At 43.6% G+C, this 17872-nt stretch overlaps 1 protein-coding gene and 1 long non-coding RNA gene across 8 annotated transcripts in view; one reads left to right on the top strand and one right to left on the bottom strand.

Annotated features, from left to right (window-relative positions):
• NTN1 (netrin 1) overlaps positions 1-17872 on the top strand; it is a 475394-nt gene that overhangs the window by 404021 nt on the left and 53501 nt on the right. For all 7 annotated transcript variants that reach the window (XM_063961056.1, XM_063961055.1, XM_063961054.1 and 4 more), the window contains 2 exons: positions 11442-11591; positions 13661-13714. In XM_063961056.1, the coding sequence (XP_063817126.1) occupies positions 11442-11591; positions 13661-13714 (204 nt within the window). The remainder of the gene's footprint in view (positions 1-11441; positions 11592-13660; positions 13715-17872) is intronic.
• The window catches only part of LOC135056193 (uncharacterized), a 67683-nt gene that overhangs the window by 33378 nt on the left and 16433 nt on the right, over positions 1-17872 (bottom strand). The gene's annotated exons all lie outside the window — the stretch shown is intronic.

The following is a 17872-nucleotide window of genomic DNA, read 5'->3' as shown; positions in this document are numbered from 1 at the left end:
TAAAAAAAAGGGAGATCTGGCAGTATGCAGCTCAAAAGAGCAAACATCGACTGTTCTTTGCTGACCCAAATGGTTCTGTCCTATTATTGAAAGCAGGGTGGGGTCAGTATTTATACAATAACTGTTGGTGCTTCCCCCTCCTCCCATTCACCTCGATGCAGATTATTAAGTGGAAGGTAGGTTCATTATTCCATCCCCGGATTAACCTCCACTTCCACTATATTGTGTTTCAGGCACTGGGACAATACTGAAATTAAATCTGCATCCTAAACTCTCTATGACACCAAATTCCTTCCTGAAGAGGGATACAGCAGTAAGGTAGACCCGGGATATCTCCCCCTTTTCCCAGTTGTACCCTAACATTGTATAGAATGAAGCCTCATAAAGTACCTAGATGCTCAGCTATATTAAAATATTAATGGTTATTAATTTCCTATGTAGGAGAATCCACATTCATCTATGCATGAGGAACAGGTTCCGTCTGCCTTTCTGTTACCTCTTTGTCCCCTCTCAATAGCTAAATTTTGATATCTTTAATCCACCTGGCCAAAACAAATTCTCCAAAGGTTTAACCAGTTAACCCTTGGATTGCCAGATGGAACAACAGCACATGTTTTGCAGAATTCTGTAAAACAAGAGCTTAAAATACCATAGTGCTTTGACCCATACTGTATGTCGATTAAAAGATCCTTAGATTTTAATAATGATTTCTGGTGATAAACCTAACTGCGTCCATCTTGTCCTCCGGTACTGTATGCTCAATGCGAACTCATTGTGTTTTTATTTTACCAATACTATACATACGTAACCAAGGGAGGAACACAGCATTTCTGAAATAATCCCCCCCTCATTCTCCACATCTTTGTCCATTGTGAGACCTACTCCCACGTCTCCCCCAGGTTCTCCACAGCCATCCGCTTTCTGATTTTGTTGCTTTTTTTGTTGCAGTGAGATAAATATATAGCATGACCTTTCAGCGTGTTCTAGTTTGACAAATGCTTAGCAGGGTGACATGCCAGGTGTTACGTGTATACATACATTTTACATTGCTCAGTGCACCTGTGATAGCCAGCAGGTGCATTAACCTCTTGGATACCAAGGAGGCATTCCTTGTCATAGAGCAACCAAACCACATGTTTTAAGTAGTTCCATAGCACAGTTTAGTTTCCACAGATAAATCAGAGTAGTTTCTAATTGGTGTAAAATTACCACATTTTTCTTTAAAGCTGGAATCCTATTTAACATTTTCAAATTTCACAGGTGAAAATAAATAGTAAAAACGTAATTTCAGTTTTCGTTGACACGAGTTTAGTTACTATATGGATGGCTTGCCATTGGCTCTAGTAAACTTGACCGACACAAGATTAGAGTGACGCATATGGCATTCCTTTTGCTGACGTTTTCTTTTGGCATTTTACTTACATCGTAAAACATTCGCCACCTTTTGTCAGAAGAAAATGACAGGGATTAGGTTGTTCAAACACTTTCAGTTTTCAAAACTCCTTGTTCCATAGTAAAAAATAAGAATTTACTCACCGGTAATTCTATTTCTCGTAGTCCGTAGTGGATGCTGGGACTCCGTAAGGACCATGGGGAATAGCGGCTCCGCAGGAGACTGGGCACAACTAAAAGAAAGCTTTAGACTAACTGGTGTGCACTGGCTCCTCCCACTATGACCCTCCTCCAGACTTCAGTTAGGATACTGTGCCCGGAAGAGCTGACACAAGAAGGAAGGATTTTGAATCCCGGGTAAGACTCATACCAGCCACACCAATCACACCGTATAACTCGTGATACAATACCCAGTTAACAGTATGATAACAACTGAGCCTCTCAACAGATGGCTCAACAATAACCCTTTAGTTGGGCAATAACTATATACAAGTATTGCAGACAATCCGCACTTGGGATGGGCGCCCAGCATCCACTACGGACTACGAGAAATAGAATTACCGGTGAGTAAATTCTTATTTTCTCTAACGTCCTAAGTGGATGCTGGGACTCCGTAAGGACCATGGGGATTATACCAAAGCTCCCAAACGGGCGGGAGAGTGCGGATGACTCTGCAGCACCGAATGGGCAAACTCTAGGTCCTCCTCAGCCAGGGTGTCCATTGTGAGACCTACTCCCACGTCTCCCCCAGGTTCTCCACAGCCATCCGCTTTCTGATTTTGTTGCTTTTTTTGTTGCAGTGAGATAAATATATAGCATGACCTTTCAGCGTGTTCTAGTTTGACAAATGCTTAGCAGGGTGACATGCCAGGTGTTACGTGTATACATACATTTTACATTGCTCAGTGCACCTGTGATAGCCAGCAGGTGCATTAACCTCTTGGATACCAAGGAGGCATTCCTTGTCATAGAGCAACCAAACCACATGTTTTAAGTAGTTCCATAGCACAGTTTAGTTTCCACAGATAAATCAGAGTAGTTTCTAATTGGTGTAAAATTACCACATTTTTCTTTAAAGCTGGAATCCTATTTAACATTTTCAAATTTCACAGGTGAAAATAAATAGTAAAAACGTAATTTCAGTTTTCGTTGACACGAGTTTAGTTACTATATGGATGGCTTGCCATTGGCTCTAGTAAACTTGACCGACACAAGATTAGAGTGACGCATATGGCATTCCTTTTGCTGACGTTTTCTTTTGGCATTTTACTTACATCGTAAAACATTCGCCACCTTTTGTCAGAAGAAAATGACAGGGATTAGGTTGTTCAAACACTTTCAGTTTTCAAAACTCCTTGTTCCATAGTAAAAAATAAGAATTTACTCACCGGTAATTCTATTTCTCGTAGTCCGTAGTGGATGCTGGGACTCCGTAAGGACCATGGGGAATAGCGGCTCCGCAGGAGACTGGGCACAACTAAAAGAAAGCTTTAGACTAACTGGTGTGCACTGGCTCCTCCCACTATGACCCTCCTCCAGACTTCAGTTAGGATACTGTGCCCGGAAGAGCTGACACAAGAAGGAAGGATTTTGAATCCCGGGTAAGACTCATACCAGCCACACCAATCACACCGTATAACTCGTGATACAATACCCAGTTAACAGTATGATAACAACTGAGCCTCTCAACAGATGGCTCAACAATAACCCTTTAGTTGGGCAATAACTATATACAAGTATTGCAGACAATCCGCACTTGGGATGGGCGCCCAGCATCCACTACGGACTACGAGAAATAGAATTACCGGTGAGTAAATTCTTATTTTCTCTAACGTCCTAAGTGGATGCTGGGACTCCGTAAGGACCATGGGGATTATACCAAAGCTCCCAAACGGGCGGGAGAGTGCGGATGACTCTGCAGCACCGAATGGGCAAACTCTAGGTCCTCCTCAGCCAGGGTGTCAAACTTGTAGAATTTAGCAAACGTGTTTGACCCCGACCAAGTAGCTGCTCGGCAAAGTTGTAGAGCCGAGACCCCTCGGGCAGCCGCCCAAGAAGAGCCCACCTTCCTCGTGGAATGGGCTTTCACTGATTTAGGATGCGGCAGTCCAGCCGCAGAATGTGCAAGCTGAATCGTACTACAGATCCAGCGAGCAATAGTCTGCTTTGAAGCAGGTGCACCCAACTTGTTGGACGCATACAGGATAAATAGCGAGTCAGTCTTTCTGACTCCCGCTGTCCTGGAAACATAAATTTTATGGGCCCTGACTACGTCCAACAACTTGGAAGCCTCCAAGTCTTTAGTAGCCGCAGGCACCACGATAGGTTGGTTCAGATGAAAGGCTGATACCACCTTAGGGAGAAATTGGGGACGAGTCCTCAATTCTGCCCTATCCATATGGAAAATCAGATAAGGGCTTTTACATGAGAAAGCCGCCAATTCTGATATACGCCTGGCCGAAGCCAAGGCCAACAATATGACCACTTTCCACGTGAGATATTTCAATTCCACGGTTTTCAGTGGCTCAAACCAATGTGACTTTAGGAAATCCAACACCACGTTGAGATCCCAAGGTGCCACTGGAGGCACAAAAGGGGGCTGAATATGCAGCACTCTCTTAACAAAAGTTTGAACTTCAGGTAGAGAAGCCAGTTCTCTCTGGAAGAAAATCGATAGAGCCGAAATCTGGACCTTAATGGAACCCAATTTTAGGCCCATAGTCACCCCTGACTGTAGGAAGTGCAGGAAACGGCCCAGCTGAAATTCCTCCGTTGGGGCCTTCCTGGCCTCACACCACGCAACATATTTTCGCCATATGCGGTGATAATGGTTTGCGGTTACTTCTTTCCTAGCTTTAATCAGCGTAGGAATGACTTCCTCCGGAATGCCCTTTTCCTTCAGGATCCGGTGTTCAACCGCCATGCCGTCAAACGCAGCCGCGGTAAGTCTTGGAACAGACAGGGCCCCTGCTGCAGCAGGTCCTGTCTGAGCGGCAGAGGCCCTGGGTCCTCTGACATCATTTCTTGCAGTTCCGGGTACCAAGCTCTTCTTGGCCAATCCGGAACAATGAGTATAGTTCTTACTCCTCTTCTCCTTATTATCCTCAGTACCTTTGGTATGAGAGGAAGAGGAGGGAACACATAAACCGACCGGTACACCCACGGTGTCACTAGAGCGTCCACAGCTATCGCCAGCGGGTCTCTTGACCTGGCGCAATATCTTTCTAGCTTTTTGTTTAGGCGGGACGCCATCATGTCCACCTGTGGCCGTTCCCAACGGTTTACAATCAGTTGGAAGACTTCTGGATGAAGTCCCCACTCTCCCGGGTGGAGGTCGTGCCTGCTGAGGAAGTCTGCTTCCCAGTTGTCCACTCCCGGAATGAACACTGCTGACAGTGCTAACAAGTGATTTTCCGCCCAGCGGAGAATCCTTGTGGCTTCTGCTATCGCCGTCCTGCTTCTCGTGCCGCCCTGTCGGTTTACATGGGCGGCTGCCGTGATGTTGTCTGACTGGATCAGTACCGGCTGATTTTGAAGCAGGGGTTTTGCCTGACTTAGGGCATTGTAAATGGCCCTCAGTTCCAGAATATTTATGTGTAGGGAAGTCTCCTGACTTGACCATAGTCCCTGGAAGTTTCTTCCCTGTGTGACTGCCCCCCAGCCCCGAAGGCTGGCATCCGTGTTCACCAGGACCCAGTCCTGTATGCTGAATCTTCGGCCCTCTCGAAGATGAGCACTTTGCAGCCACCACAGCAGAGACACCCTGGTCCTTGGAGACAGGGTTATCAGACGATGCATCTGAAGATGCGATCCTGACCACTTGTCCAACAGGTCCCACAGAAAGGTTCTCGCATGGAACCTGCCGAATGGAATTGCTTCGTAGGAAGCTACCATCTTTCCCAAGATCCGCGTGCAGTGATGCACCGACACCTGTTTTGGTTTTAGGAGGCCTCTGACTAGAGATGACAGCTCCTTGGCCTTCTCCTCCGGGAGAAACACTTTTTTCTGTTCTGTGTCCAGAACCATCCCCAGGAACAGTAAACGTGTCGTAGGGACCAGCTGTGACTTTGGAATATTTAGAATCCAGCCGTGCTGTTGTAGCACCTCTCGAGATAGTGCTACCCCGACCAATAACTGCTCCCTGGACCTCGCCTTTATCAGGAGATCGTCCAAGTACGGGATAATTAAAACTCCCTTCTTTCGAAGGAGTATCATCATTTCGGCCAATACCTTGGTAAATACCCTCGGAGCCGTGGATAGACCAAACGGCAACGTCTGGAATTGGTAATGACAATCCTGTACCACAACTCTGAGGTACTCCTGGTGAGGATGGTAAATGGGGACATGCAGGTAAGCATCCTTGATGTCCAGTGATACCATGTAATCCCCCTCGTCTAGGCTTGCAATAACCGCCCTGAGCGATTCCATCTTGAATTTGAATTTTTTTTATATATGTGTTCAAGGATTTCAAATTTAAAATGGGTCTCACCGAACCGTCCGGTTTCGGTACCACAAACATTGTGGAATAGTAACCCCGTCCTTGTTGAAGTAGGGGCACCTTTACTATCACCTGTTGTGAATACAGCTTGTGAATTGCCTGTAACACTGCCTCCCTGCCTGAGGGAGTGGTTGGTAAGGCAGATTTGAGGAAACGGCGGGGGGGGGGGAGACGTCTCGAATTCCAGCTTGTACCCCTGAGATACTACTTGAAAGATCCAGGGATCCCCCCGTGAGCGAGCCCACTGATTGCTGAAATATTTGAGATGGGCCCCCACCGTACCTGGCTCCGCCTGTGGAGCCCCAGCGTCATGCTGTGGACTTAGAGGAAGCGGGGGAGGACTTTTGCTCCTGGGAACTGGCTGTATGCTGCAGCTTTTTCCCTCTACCTCTGCCTCTGGGCAGAAAGGACGCGCCCTTAACCCGCTTGCCCCTATTGGGCCGAAAGGACTGTACCTGATAATACGGTGCTTTCTTTGGCTGTGAGGGAACATGGGGTAAAAATGTAGACTTCCCAGCTGTTGCTGTGGAAACGAGGTCCGAGAGACCATCCCCGAACAACTCCTCACCCTTATAAGGCAGAACTTCCATGTGCCTTTTAGAATCTGCATCTCCTGTCCACTGCCGAGTCCATAATCCTCTCCTGGCAGAAATGGATATTGCACTTATTTTAGATGCCAGCCGGCAAATATCCCTCTGTGCATCCCTCATGTATAAAAGTGCGTCTTTAATATGCTCTACGGTTAGCAATATAGTGTCCCTGTCTAGGGTATCAATATTTTCCGACAGGGAATCTGACCACGCAGCTGCAGCACTGCACATCCATGCTGAAGCAATAGCTGGTCTCAGTATAACACCTGTGTGTGTGTATATATAGACTTCAGGATAGCCTCCTGCTTTCTATCAGCAGATTCCTTCAGGGCGGCCGTATCCGGAGACGGTAGTGCCACCTTCTTTGACAAGCGTGTGAGCGCTTTATCCACCATAGGGGATGTTTCCCAACGTGACCTATCCTCTGGCGGGAAAGGGTACGCCATTAGTAACCTCTTAGAAATTACCAGTTTCTTATCAGGGGAAGCCCACGCTTCTTCACACACTTCATTTAACTCTTCAGATGGAGGAAAAGCTACTGGTAGTTTTTTCTCTCCAAACATAATACCCTTTTTTGTGGTACCGGGGGTAACATCAGAAATGTGCAAAACATTTTTCATTGCCTCAATCATGTAACGTGTGGCCCTACTGGAAGATACATTAGTCTCATCGTCGTCGACACTGGAGTCAATATCTGTGTCGACATCTGTGTCTGCCATCTGAGGTAGCGGGCGTTTTAGAGCCCCTGATGGCTTTTGAGACGCCTGGGCAGGCACAGGCTGAGAAGCCGACTGTCCCACATTTGGTATGTCGTCAAACCTTTTATGCAAGGAGTCGACACTGTCGCGTAATACCTTCCACAGCACCATCCACTCAGGTGTAGACCCCGCAGGGGGTGACATCACATTTATCGGCATCTGCTCCGCCTCCACATAAGCCTCCTCATCAAACATGTCGACACAGTCGTACCGACACACCGCATACACACAGGGAATGCTCTGACAGAGGACAGGACCCCACAAAGCCCTTTGGGGAGACAGAGAGAGAGTATGCCAGCACACACCAGAGCGCTATATAACACAGGGATCCCACTATAAATGAGTGTTTTTCCCTTATAGCTGCTTATATTATATATACTGCGCCTAAATGTAGTGCCCCCCCTCTCTTTTTTACCCTTATGTAGCTTGACACTGCAGGGGAGAGCCAGGGAGCGTCCTTCCAGCGGAGCTGTGAGGGAAAAATGGCGCCAGTGTGCTGAGGGAGATGGCCCCGCCCCTTTTCCGGCTGACTTCTCCCGCTTTTTCTGGAATTCTGGCAGGGGTATATTTACACCTATATAGCCTTCCTGACTATATATGGTGTAGATTTGCCAGCCAAGGTGTCTTATATTGCCCTCAGGGCGCCCCCCCCCCCCCCAGCGCCCTGCACCCATCAGTGACCGGAGTGTGAGGTGTGCATGAGGAGCAATGGCGCACAGCTGCAGTGCTGTGCGCTACCTTGGTGAAGACAGAAGTCTTCTGCCGCCGATTTTCCGGAACACTTCTTGCTTCTGGCTCTGTAAGGGGGCCGGCGGCGCGGCTCCGGGAACGAACACCAAGGTCGGGTCCTGCGGTCGATCCCTCTGGAGCTAATGGTGTCCAGTAGCCTAAGAAGCTCAAACTACCACCAGTTAGGTAGGTTCGCTTCTTCTCCCCTTAGTCCCTCGCTGCAGTGAGTCTGTTGCCAGCAGATCTCACTGTAAAATAAAAAACCTAAAATATACTTTCTTTCTAGGAGCTCAGGAGAGCCCCTAGTGTGCATCCAGCTCAGCCGGGCACAAGATTCTAACTGAAGTCTGGAGGAGGGTCATAGTGGGAGGAGCAAGTGCACACCAGTTAGTCTAAAGCTTTCTTTTAGTTGTGCCCAGTCTCCTGCGGAGCCGCTATTCCCCATGGTCCTTACGGAGTCCCAGCATCCACTTAGGACGTTAGAGAAATATACATAGTGTTCATTCTAAAAATCAGTGAGGAGAGCATATATCAGTTTTGAAGGGATACATCACTTGCTCTTCAAAACTTAAATATGTCCGCCTCACTGATTAAGTGCAGGGTGCTAGAATGAACAGTGTGTGTATGATTGCTATTGTGTAGGTATTGTCTACTTTCATATATGCTGTTCCACTGAGGTAATTTTGATGAGGACCTGGCTAAGAACAGGAAACATAATACTTTTCTTAGTAAAACTGCTAATTTTGAACAGTAAAAAGCAAACCCAGGCATCAGATGGCTACAGAAACATTTAGAACCTTAAGCTGCATTGCATGAAATTCCGGCTGCCTACTATGCATACGTCAGACCCTACATAGGCAACTTACGCAATTACGAAGTTTCAGTATCGTCTGCATTTTAGTCCTACCCCCACTTTCTGAGTGGGTGTAACTGGGCGACACTGGGGCAGTGTTCCCACATAGGATAAATATATTGTGGGCGTGCTGGCAGAATTAAGGTCTATTCAGAGGTGAGCGTATTTAGAGATCAGTCCAAGGATAGGGCTGGTAGAAACGTCGGCTGCTGCTGGCTGGTTTCACTAGCGGATGGATGGGGTGGTGTGGTCACACAGATGCAGGTGACTCTGAATACAGGGGAAATCAGCATTTACAGTATTTCAGACATAAACAGTGGCTGCAATTGCAACGGCTTTACACATGACTCTGGACCTTAATCTGTATTTATGTACATCAATATGTGGCTACAGGAGAAAAGATTAGGATAGACAATTAAATAAGCAGGGGTTATTTTATTGTTTTTAATAAATGTAAGTGTGCTGTAACCCAAAGCAACCAATCAGATACTAGCTTTCATTTTATAAACAGCTCTTTCAAAATTATGGTTGGTTGTTTTGGATCTGCAGATCACTGTTATTTTATTTCTATATATATATATATAGCAGACGTGGAGACTGCGGCACTCGTGATGAATTTTGAAAAAAGTGCTGTTTATTAAATCAAGCCCATGATAATGAAAATGCCACGCAAGGCCAACGTTGGCCTTGCGTGGCATTTTCATTATCATGGGCCTGATTTAATAAACAGCACTTTTTTCAAAATTCATCACGAGTGCCGCAGTCTCCACGTCTGCTACAATTATCTTACTGAAGGCACCGTGCACTACCTTCTTCAGCGACGAGTGACGGTTCATTTCTGCAACTATATATATATATATATATATATATATATATACTTTCGATACGTCATGGTAAAAAGATTCATTCCATATCACAGGGAAAGATGTAACTCACAACAGGCAACTATATTTATATTTACAAATGAAAGCAAGAGTCTGATTGGTTTTCCTGTTTTGATTATGTGCATATGTACTCTGTAATTGGGCGCTGCGGAACCCTTGTGGCGCCACATAAATAAAGGATAATAATAATAATAATAATAATTGGTTGAATATGGGCTAAGTGACTTTTGTCTACAAGTAGGACTCAGTGGATTCAAAAATCATAACATACAATGGGAACTACAGAATTGATCAAACCGTAACTCCAGTGCTAATGTCAGTTTCATCCAAGATAGTCATTTCAAGACCAAGGCTATTTATTAATAGATCCGCACGGGTCATCGATGTTATAACATTTATCAAGCTCCAAAAAGCTTGGCTTCTCAGTGTCAGCCCCTGGTAATTAATGTTATCCTAAGATGGAGTTATTTACTATTTTCTATTGGTAAAGCTCAAACAAAAGTGAATCATGTTATGTTATATATCTGTGATCAATGAAGAAGGCACCGATCTGTTTCAGAATGATGTGAATGCACATTTGGCATCAGCTAGCTCGTGTTGGCTAAAGCACCAACATACATACAGGCTTAGATATACACTTTCTTGTTTGGGCATGCGCAGTAAAATTTGTGTATTTAAAGCAAAGCAAACAGACATATGTCCGACTCACTGTCAGCCCTTTGTGTTTAGAAGATCTGCACATGCCTACAGGGGAACTCCGCCTTCATTCATTTTTATCTTTAAGGTACATAAGTTTATTTTGTTGCCTATGGATATAGCCACAGTTAAATTTGGTTATACAAATAGTATAGCGTTGTATTTACACAACAGATTCTTTATTGCATCTAACGCTGAGAAATATAAACAATCCTGCCTGGTTTGTCTGAAGGTGGATTTACTCTGTTTCTGAGAGCTGTTATGTTAATAGGTTTCTTCTAGGTAAAAATAATATAGCTGATATTTCACTTAATTTATTTAAAAAGCAGTTGCAGTTTGTGTCCTTGTCAATGTTTAAACAAAGCTCTTAAAGTTGTTATTATTATAGATTGTAAGCTTGCGAGCAGGGCCCTCCTACCTCTATATCTGTCTGTTCTTGCCCAGTTTGTTCTATTACTGTTGCTCTAATTGTAAAGTGCAATGGAATATGCTGCGCTATATAAGAAACTGTTAATAAATAAATAAACAGAATAAATAAACTATTTTAATACACTAGTCTAGCAATGTCAGTATTAATTTAAAGTGCATCTGTCTTCTACACACTGGTAGTCAGTTTGTGCTGAACCAATGTTTACTAGAAACCAGAGGCACAAGATGGCTGAACCACTACAGTGCCTGAGGAAGCAGCTTATCAGTGTGACATCACTGAGGCATAGAATATTAATGAGGCACTGGTACCTAATGAATTAATCTAGAAAATATTGGTTTGAACATAAAACAGTGTGTAGGTGTCAGGCACACTTTAATACAAGTATATTTTTTTAATTCATGTATTGTGTTTATGCATTGAAAATCTAGCTTGTATATGCTTCAGTAGAAGGCTTGCATGATAGATATACCTATTGCTGTTACTCTGCTCCAATCCTGACTCCCACCTCCTCCCCCTACAAATCTAAGTGTCACTGTGTAATGTTCTACTTTTGTTTTGGCTTCTGACCTTTTGCCGTTTTCCAATCCCTTCTTGTCTGTTCCACCCCGCAGCCTGTGACTGCCATCCGGTTGGTGCGGCCGGCAAAACCTGTAATCAGACCACGGGACAGTGTCCTTGCAAAGATGGTGTGACTGGCATAACGTGCAACCGATGTGCCAAGGGCTACCAACAAAGTCGCTCGCCCATTGCCCCCTGCATAAGTATGTGTTGTCAGTATTACATGTTGTAGAATTTGTTAACAAGCAGTGGCATGTGCTCTAGATCTAACTGATAGCCTATGAAGTAATGCAATTAACAAAAGCCTGTAATAATGTTCCCATGGTAACCACAATTGGTTCTCCAGTATTAACACTATGCATGACATTAAAAGTCAATTTGCTGCCTAGACACAGCGGACACAGCCATATTATAGGCTGAACAAATATCCGTGAGGAAACAGCTTACCTTGTCAGTAGAATCTTGTGACATCACTGAAGCATAAAGTACCTCAGTGATGTACCTGGCTTCTTATGAAATGATAGGCTGCATACTGGTCAGTATTAGTGCACCTTAATAAATGACTGACTCCTCTGTGAAGTCACTAGTAGTATAATGGACAGGCTGCACACACAATGCAAAGCTGCCAACTCTTCCTAATTTCCAGGGACATTCCCAGATTTTCTAGGTTTGTTCTGGAAAGTTCTCCATCTTTCAGTATTTAAAAACCGCAATTAAAAACAAACAAACCATAATCCTCCTCCTTTTCTGACATTTATTTGCAATTCTTACCACTGATTCTTAGCTAAGCTTTTATCTAGTCAAGAGGAATATTTCATATACAACAAAAGTATAATAGAATAAAATCCAGTAACAGTGACTTGATGGGTGCTGCTCACGGAGCGTTGTGCATGAGATGCTTAGGTGCACCAGCTCAGCAGCAAGTTGTTCCTGGGAGCTACTGGGAAATGTTGGTAGCTAGGCATTCACAACCATATTTTCCAGTTCTCAGAAAGGCAGCATCCTCTGTAATTAGGCAACAGGAATTTTTTATATTTTTAGATACAGAATTTTAGAGGTGAGCTATAGCACTGCTACTTCAGCACATAATGCTGGGTTGCATGGTAAAATGACCCCATAGGTATATGAGAAATATTTTCTAGAAGAAGTACAGATCAAGTCTTAGTTGTTATGGCAACACCATCTTTTGTACACAGCTACATGTGCATCACGTTTCAACATAGATGTTCCTCAATATCTGGACTAATAGAGCACTATGAGGCATGCCCCCAACATTTCTCCACAAATCTGATGCACAAGCACTTCCCTTGCCCCAGTTTTCTAGTAAGAAGTAGAAATGATATCAAATTGCACATATGGGCAGCAACCCACAACAGACAATGACATATTAGCCCTTTACCAGTCTACGCAGTTCTTGCTATTGGAGGCTATAACACTTATTACTAGCTCTTTTTTCCCTAATGCCTTCAAATTAATACTTTGTGACTAAGGGGTAGATGTACTAAGCAGTGAAAAGAGTGGAAAAGTGAGTCAGTGGAGAAGTTGCCCATGGTAATCAATCAGCTGCTCTGTACAATTTTATAGTATTCAGTTAGACGGCTAGATGCATCATTGCTTGGAAAGTGATAAAATGGAGAGTGAAAAAGTACCAGCCAATCAGGTCCTTACTGCCATGTTACAGGCTGTGTTTGACAAATGCAAGTTAAGAGCTGATTGGCTGGTGCTTTTTTACTCTCCATTTTATCACTTTCCAAGCGATGATGCATCTGTGTTACTTCAATGCTGATTGGTTTCCATGGGCAACTTCTACACTGGCTCACTTCTCCACTATTTTCACTACTTTGTACATCTCCCCCAAAGCCTTCATAAAAAATCTGAAGAGCAGGGTACACTAGGTCTCTCTCTATTCTACTGGACTGTATGCTAACATCCTATGGTTTTCTCTGTTTCATTACAACTCTTACCCTGGTCTGATCTCCACTGTCTGTTCTTTATCTTTTATATTTTCACCATTGATGCTGTCACCTGCCTCTGTTCTGATATTGTAATGTGCACCTGCTTAGAATAATGCTGCCTGCAACTAGCCGCATAGATCTTCTTGGCTCCCTTCTGTAGCCCTCATCTTTAGATAGAAGAGTGTGTGCAATTATGTATGTCTAGGCCAGCCCAACAGATGTTTGGCTTTTCCATTTTCCATTCTGTTGTTAAATAATATAGTAATATTTCATATCTTTTTCTTTCCCTTTCCAACCACCTGCTCTCCTTCCCACAGAGATACCAGTGGCTCCTCCCACTACAGCAGCCAGCAGCACAGAGGAACCCGCAGGTGGGTACTTTACTGGGCGATCAGCTGTATAGCAGCCTTTTATTTAATATTATGTAATACTTTGTTTTTGATGGACTATTTTCCAAACCACAGGATATCAGTGCAAAAATGTTTTTGAACCCTTTCCGAATGAATCTATTAATATTTGATAAAACACAGAAACCAATAAAGTGACCCAATCCAGTCTCATGTGTATGACCCATTTGGAGCAGTGGCCATTTTTAATTTATAACTTCCCTAATATGAAATTCAAATCTCAGTTCTTCTCTTTTTAGTCCTCTCATACACATACTGATTTGTAAATGAAAACGATTCATGTATTTAGCTTATGGTATTTTAGGCCTCTTCCCTGACACAAAAGAATTAGGTGATGACATTTGCACAGTCATGCTTATAATTATACATATATTTGCAAAATGCAAAGTCAGCCAGATATTTCACTGCCATGAAATGATTTTGATGTGGGCAGATTAGTTGAGCCAAGTTGTTCTTATCTGCCTTCACAGTCTATGTGGGGAATGGAAAAATAAACTTTCAAACAAATATTTAACTGAAATTTTTTTTTTATCTTAATTACAAAATTCTGTCCATACATATATTGCTCTGTATAACGGCTTGAAAATTGCGATAACACTGATCCTGCTTTATATAAGCTACACACCGTTACTTGATTTTGGTATCCGGACTCTGGGTCAACAGTGAATAGGTTGACACTAGAAATATGTTGACACAACCATTAGGTCGACATGCAAAAAGGTCGACATTAGTTTTTCACATTTGTTTTTTTTTTTTACTTTTTCATACTTTACGATCCACGTGGACTACGGTTGGGAGCGGTAACCTGCGTGAGGCACATTGCCCGAAGCTCTCGAGCCATGCGAGGGGACACGGTGCACTAATCGGGGTTCCCGGTGACTTTGCGAAGAAAACGACACCAAAAAAACATGAAAAACTAATGTCTACCTTTAAACATGGCCTAATGGTCGTGTCGATCTATCCATTGTCGACCAATAGGTGTTGACCTAATGGGTGTCGACCTAAACGCTGTCGACCCTGAGTCCCATACCCCTTGATTTTACCCTCATTCCTCAAAACTCAGTCCATACTTTATCTTTATTGCACCTTTTCTCCATGTACAGTAGGTTCTGCCCATGCCCCTGCATTAGTGACCCAGTAGCCTTGTGTATCATGACATTAACTGGTTTCAGGATGCATGCAGTTATAACATATATAATGCCCTGACCAGGAGAAAGTTAGACCGCATAGGCCATTTTAACTGTATGTATCATTATAGCATTTTCCTTAATCATCCCTGTTTGAAAGACCCACCATCAAATGTTATTATCCTGTATATAGTAAATTCATATCTTCAGCACTGTACAATCAGGGATACAAATCTGACCGTGCAATGACATAATTGGAGCTTTCCGTGAACTAGAAAGCGAGGAGAGCCCTCTGCTCACAGCAGCGGTGATTGGGGCAAGTGCCGCCATGCTATTTGCAGTGGTTTATAGGGTGTTGTTTTGGTTTATTGGCCACTAGGATAATTGCTGTTTGCACCTTTCTGGGAGTTTGCTGTGTACATTTATTACTTATAAAAAGTAGCAGTGGACATTCAGTACCTCCTGCCATAAGAAGGCTGTTGCTGTAGTCAATCCTCATTCCCGCTCAGATACTTATTAAATCCTAGATAACCATGGCTTATTTCTTATAACACTAGTAGATACATATAGCCAGAACCCCCAGTCTGCATGGCCCTTCTGGACAAGATCCTTAGTCCAGAACATGAGGGCTTGGGCAGGGTTTAAATAGGATGCCCTGATCTTATGGATCAGGATCTGACAAGCCACTGTGTCCATACGTAGTGTACTGTATGGTGTTCCTGTTATGAATTGTTGCTCTTGTCCAGACTTGCCTGATGCGGATCAACAGACCCTCACACTACATGCTCCTGACATGGAGAAACACGCGCAATAGCTGACAGTGTGAGTAGGAGACAAACATGTCTCCATGGATTTCTCTCTGTCACAGCCAGTAGCACATAGTGGACAGAATATAAACAATGGATGAATTCTGTGTGACAGCCCCTGTATAGCTCATCACACAACCAAGGAGCAATTCATATCCCACCCAGTTTACCTGCTGTACTACCACATCTTATGTTTGACCCTTAACCTCCTCACGTCACCAGTTGCCTTTCCATCTCATATCTCCTCCACATCATGTACTAGGAGTCTCGTCTAGGAAAGTGGTGTGAAGTCATTTTTCTCGTTTACTGCCAAGAGCCACGCAGTATTCTAGGAAATCTCAGGGGATTGATCACATTCATTACAAATACAAATAGTAATTCACTTTTATTTTGGCAATAAGAATGTTTTCAGTGCTCCTATGTCATGTGGAGATATGTAATTGGAAACTTTACCATAAATGTCATAATATAAACTATAAAAATTAAATATCACAATTCTAAATATCTCAATATGCATAAAAATCTTTTAATTTTTTGCGTTTGAGATTAACAGGATCTGGTTTTCTAACTATAATGACTCCCATGTATGAAACATTGAGCCCATTTTGATAGCTGACACTATACAGTGTATAGTCAAATCGCAAAGTGAGATCACTGAGGCAGTGGAGGTAGCCATTCCTTGATAACATGGGTAAAGTATAAATTGATAACACGTGAAAATATATTGAATTGATGATTGTCTGTGAGATCACTATAAACTGCAGTAAGGAAAAGTTAAAGGGTTCCAGTTTTCTGTCATGTATTAAATGCATATTCTTTATAATGACTGTCAAGTAACAGGTACTGATACGCGCTCTGTAATCCATAAAAACATGTTCTAGAAGATAAAGAACACAGTGTGGAGGACAGCTGAGAGTGAAGTCTGCAAACAGATGTTGATGCATCCCCAGGCATTTCTTTGATTGGGGAATGTGTGGAACTATCTAAATGTCTAACCACTGAGACTATGAGGCTGTCAGTAAGAGAGCTGTGACTGCTGTCAGTATTCTCTCAGAATGAAAACAAATACGTTCAGAGGGTTTAGTATCCAGCGTCACAATGTCTTTCTGGACTCTCATTTTTAAGCGCCATGTTCTGCGTTTAACATTATGGCTGTTTTTAAACCTCACAGATAAAACCGCCGACAGTCGTCAGGTCTGAAAAGTTGGTGGTTCATAAATACAGCCCATCGAGTGTCCCATCTTTTAATTGTTACAATATTATTCTGTTTCCCTACTTCAATTTTAGACTACTGTATGTTTCATACGATGCGGCTTTTTGCCTTTTTATGTTTAGGAAAGTCATCCATGACATCTAATATCTTCATAAGTTGCAGTAGAGGTCTAAAATTCCATACATCACAAATGTGTTGCAAACTTGCAATTATAATAAAGTGTATTCCCGATCAGTCCTCTGCTTCCATAGCATTCAACTATGTGTTCAGCCAAAGATTGGTTTGAAACTGTATGACGTTAACCATACCGTCCCATCCATGGGCCACAGTGTCCGACGGTGTGGGCAGTTGGGAGATCCCCCTCGTCACTCTCAGCTCTGAGCAGAGCAGCAATGATAGATGCTGTACGCATGCGCCGGCAGAGAGGGACAGGGGGCAAGCCAGCAGGTCACAGAGCGCTGGCCATGCACCCATAGTGACGAAAACAGGGGGCGTGGCTTATGAGCGCGACATTTGCCGCGAGGCCACACCCTAATATCCGACACGCGTAAATGTCCCTCCTCCAGGATAGAAGAAGTTGGGAGGTATGCGTTAACTAAAAGTGGGTGTGGCCTGTATTTTGAGTACTTCTTATCATGTACCCGAAAAGAGCAATGGAATCCTAGTTATTATGGTGAATACAATTCCCTGTCCTATTTTCATGTTTGGATGGGGCAACAAGTGGCAATGCACCATTATCAGACTGTCCATCCCAGTTATATTGGTCACACAATTACAGTTCTTTAAGGCTTAGTGCAAACACTGTAAAATACTTTCAGTGTCACAGTGTGCGGATCATAGCTTAGTCCTAGGCCCCATACAAGTGATCTGTACCAACCAGTAGTACTATGAGGATCAGGGGTGTAGCTAGACAGGAGGGGACCCGCGTGCAGTCTCCGGGTGTGGGCCCCCTCCTCTCGCGGCGGCCATTTTTTCG

Source organism: Pseudophryne corroboree, chromosome 3 (genome assembly GCF_028390025.1).
Source record: "Pseudophryne corroboree isolate aPseCor3 chromosome 3, aPseCor3.hap2, whole genome shotgun sequence".
NCBI classification, from domain to species: Eukaryota; Metazoa; Chordata; class Amphibia; order Anura; family Myobatrachidae; genus Pseudophryne; species Pseudophryne corroboree.
Note: the sequence above shows the minus strand (reverse complement) of the source record. Positions and strands in the feature narration are given on the sequence as shown.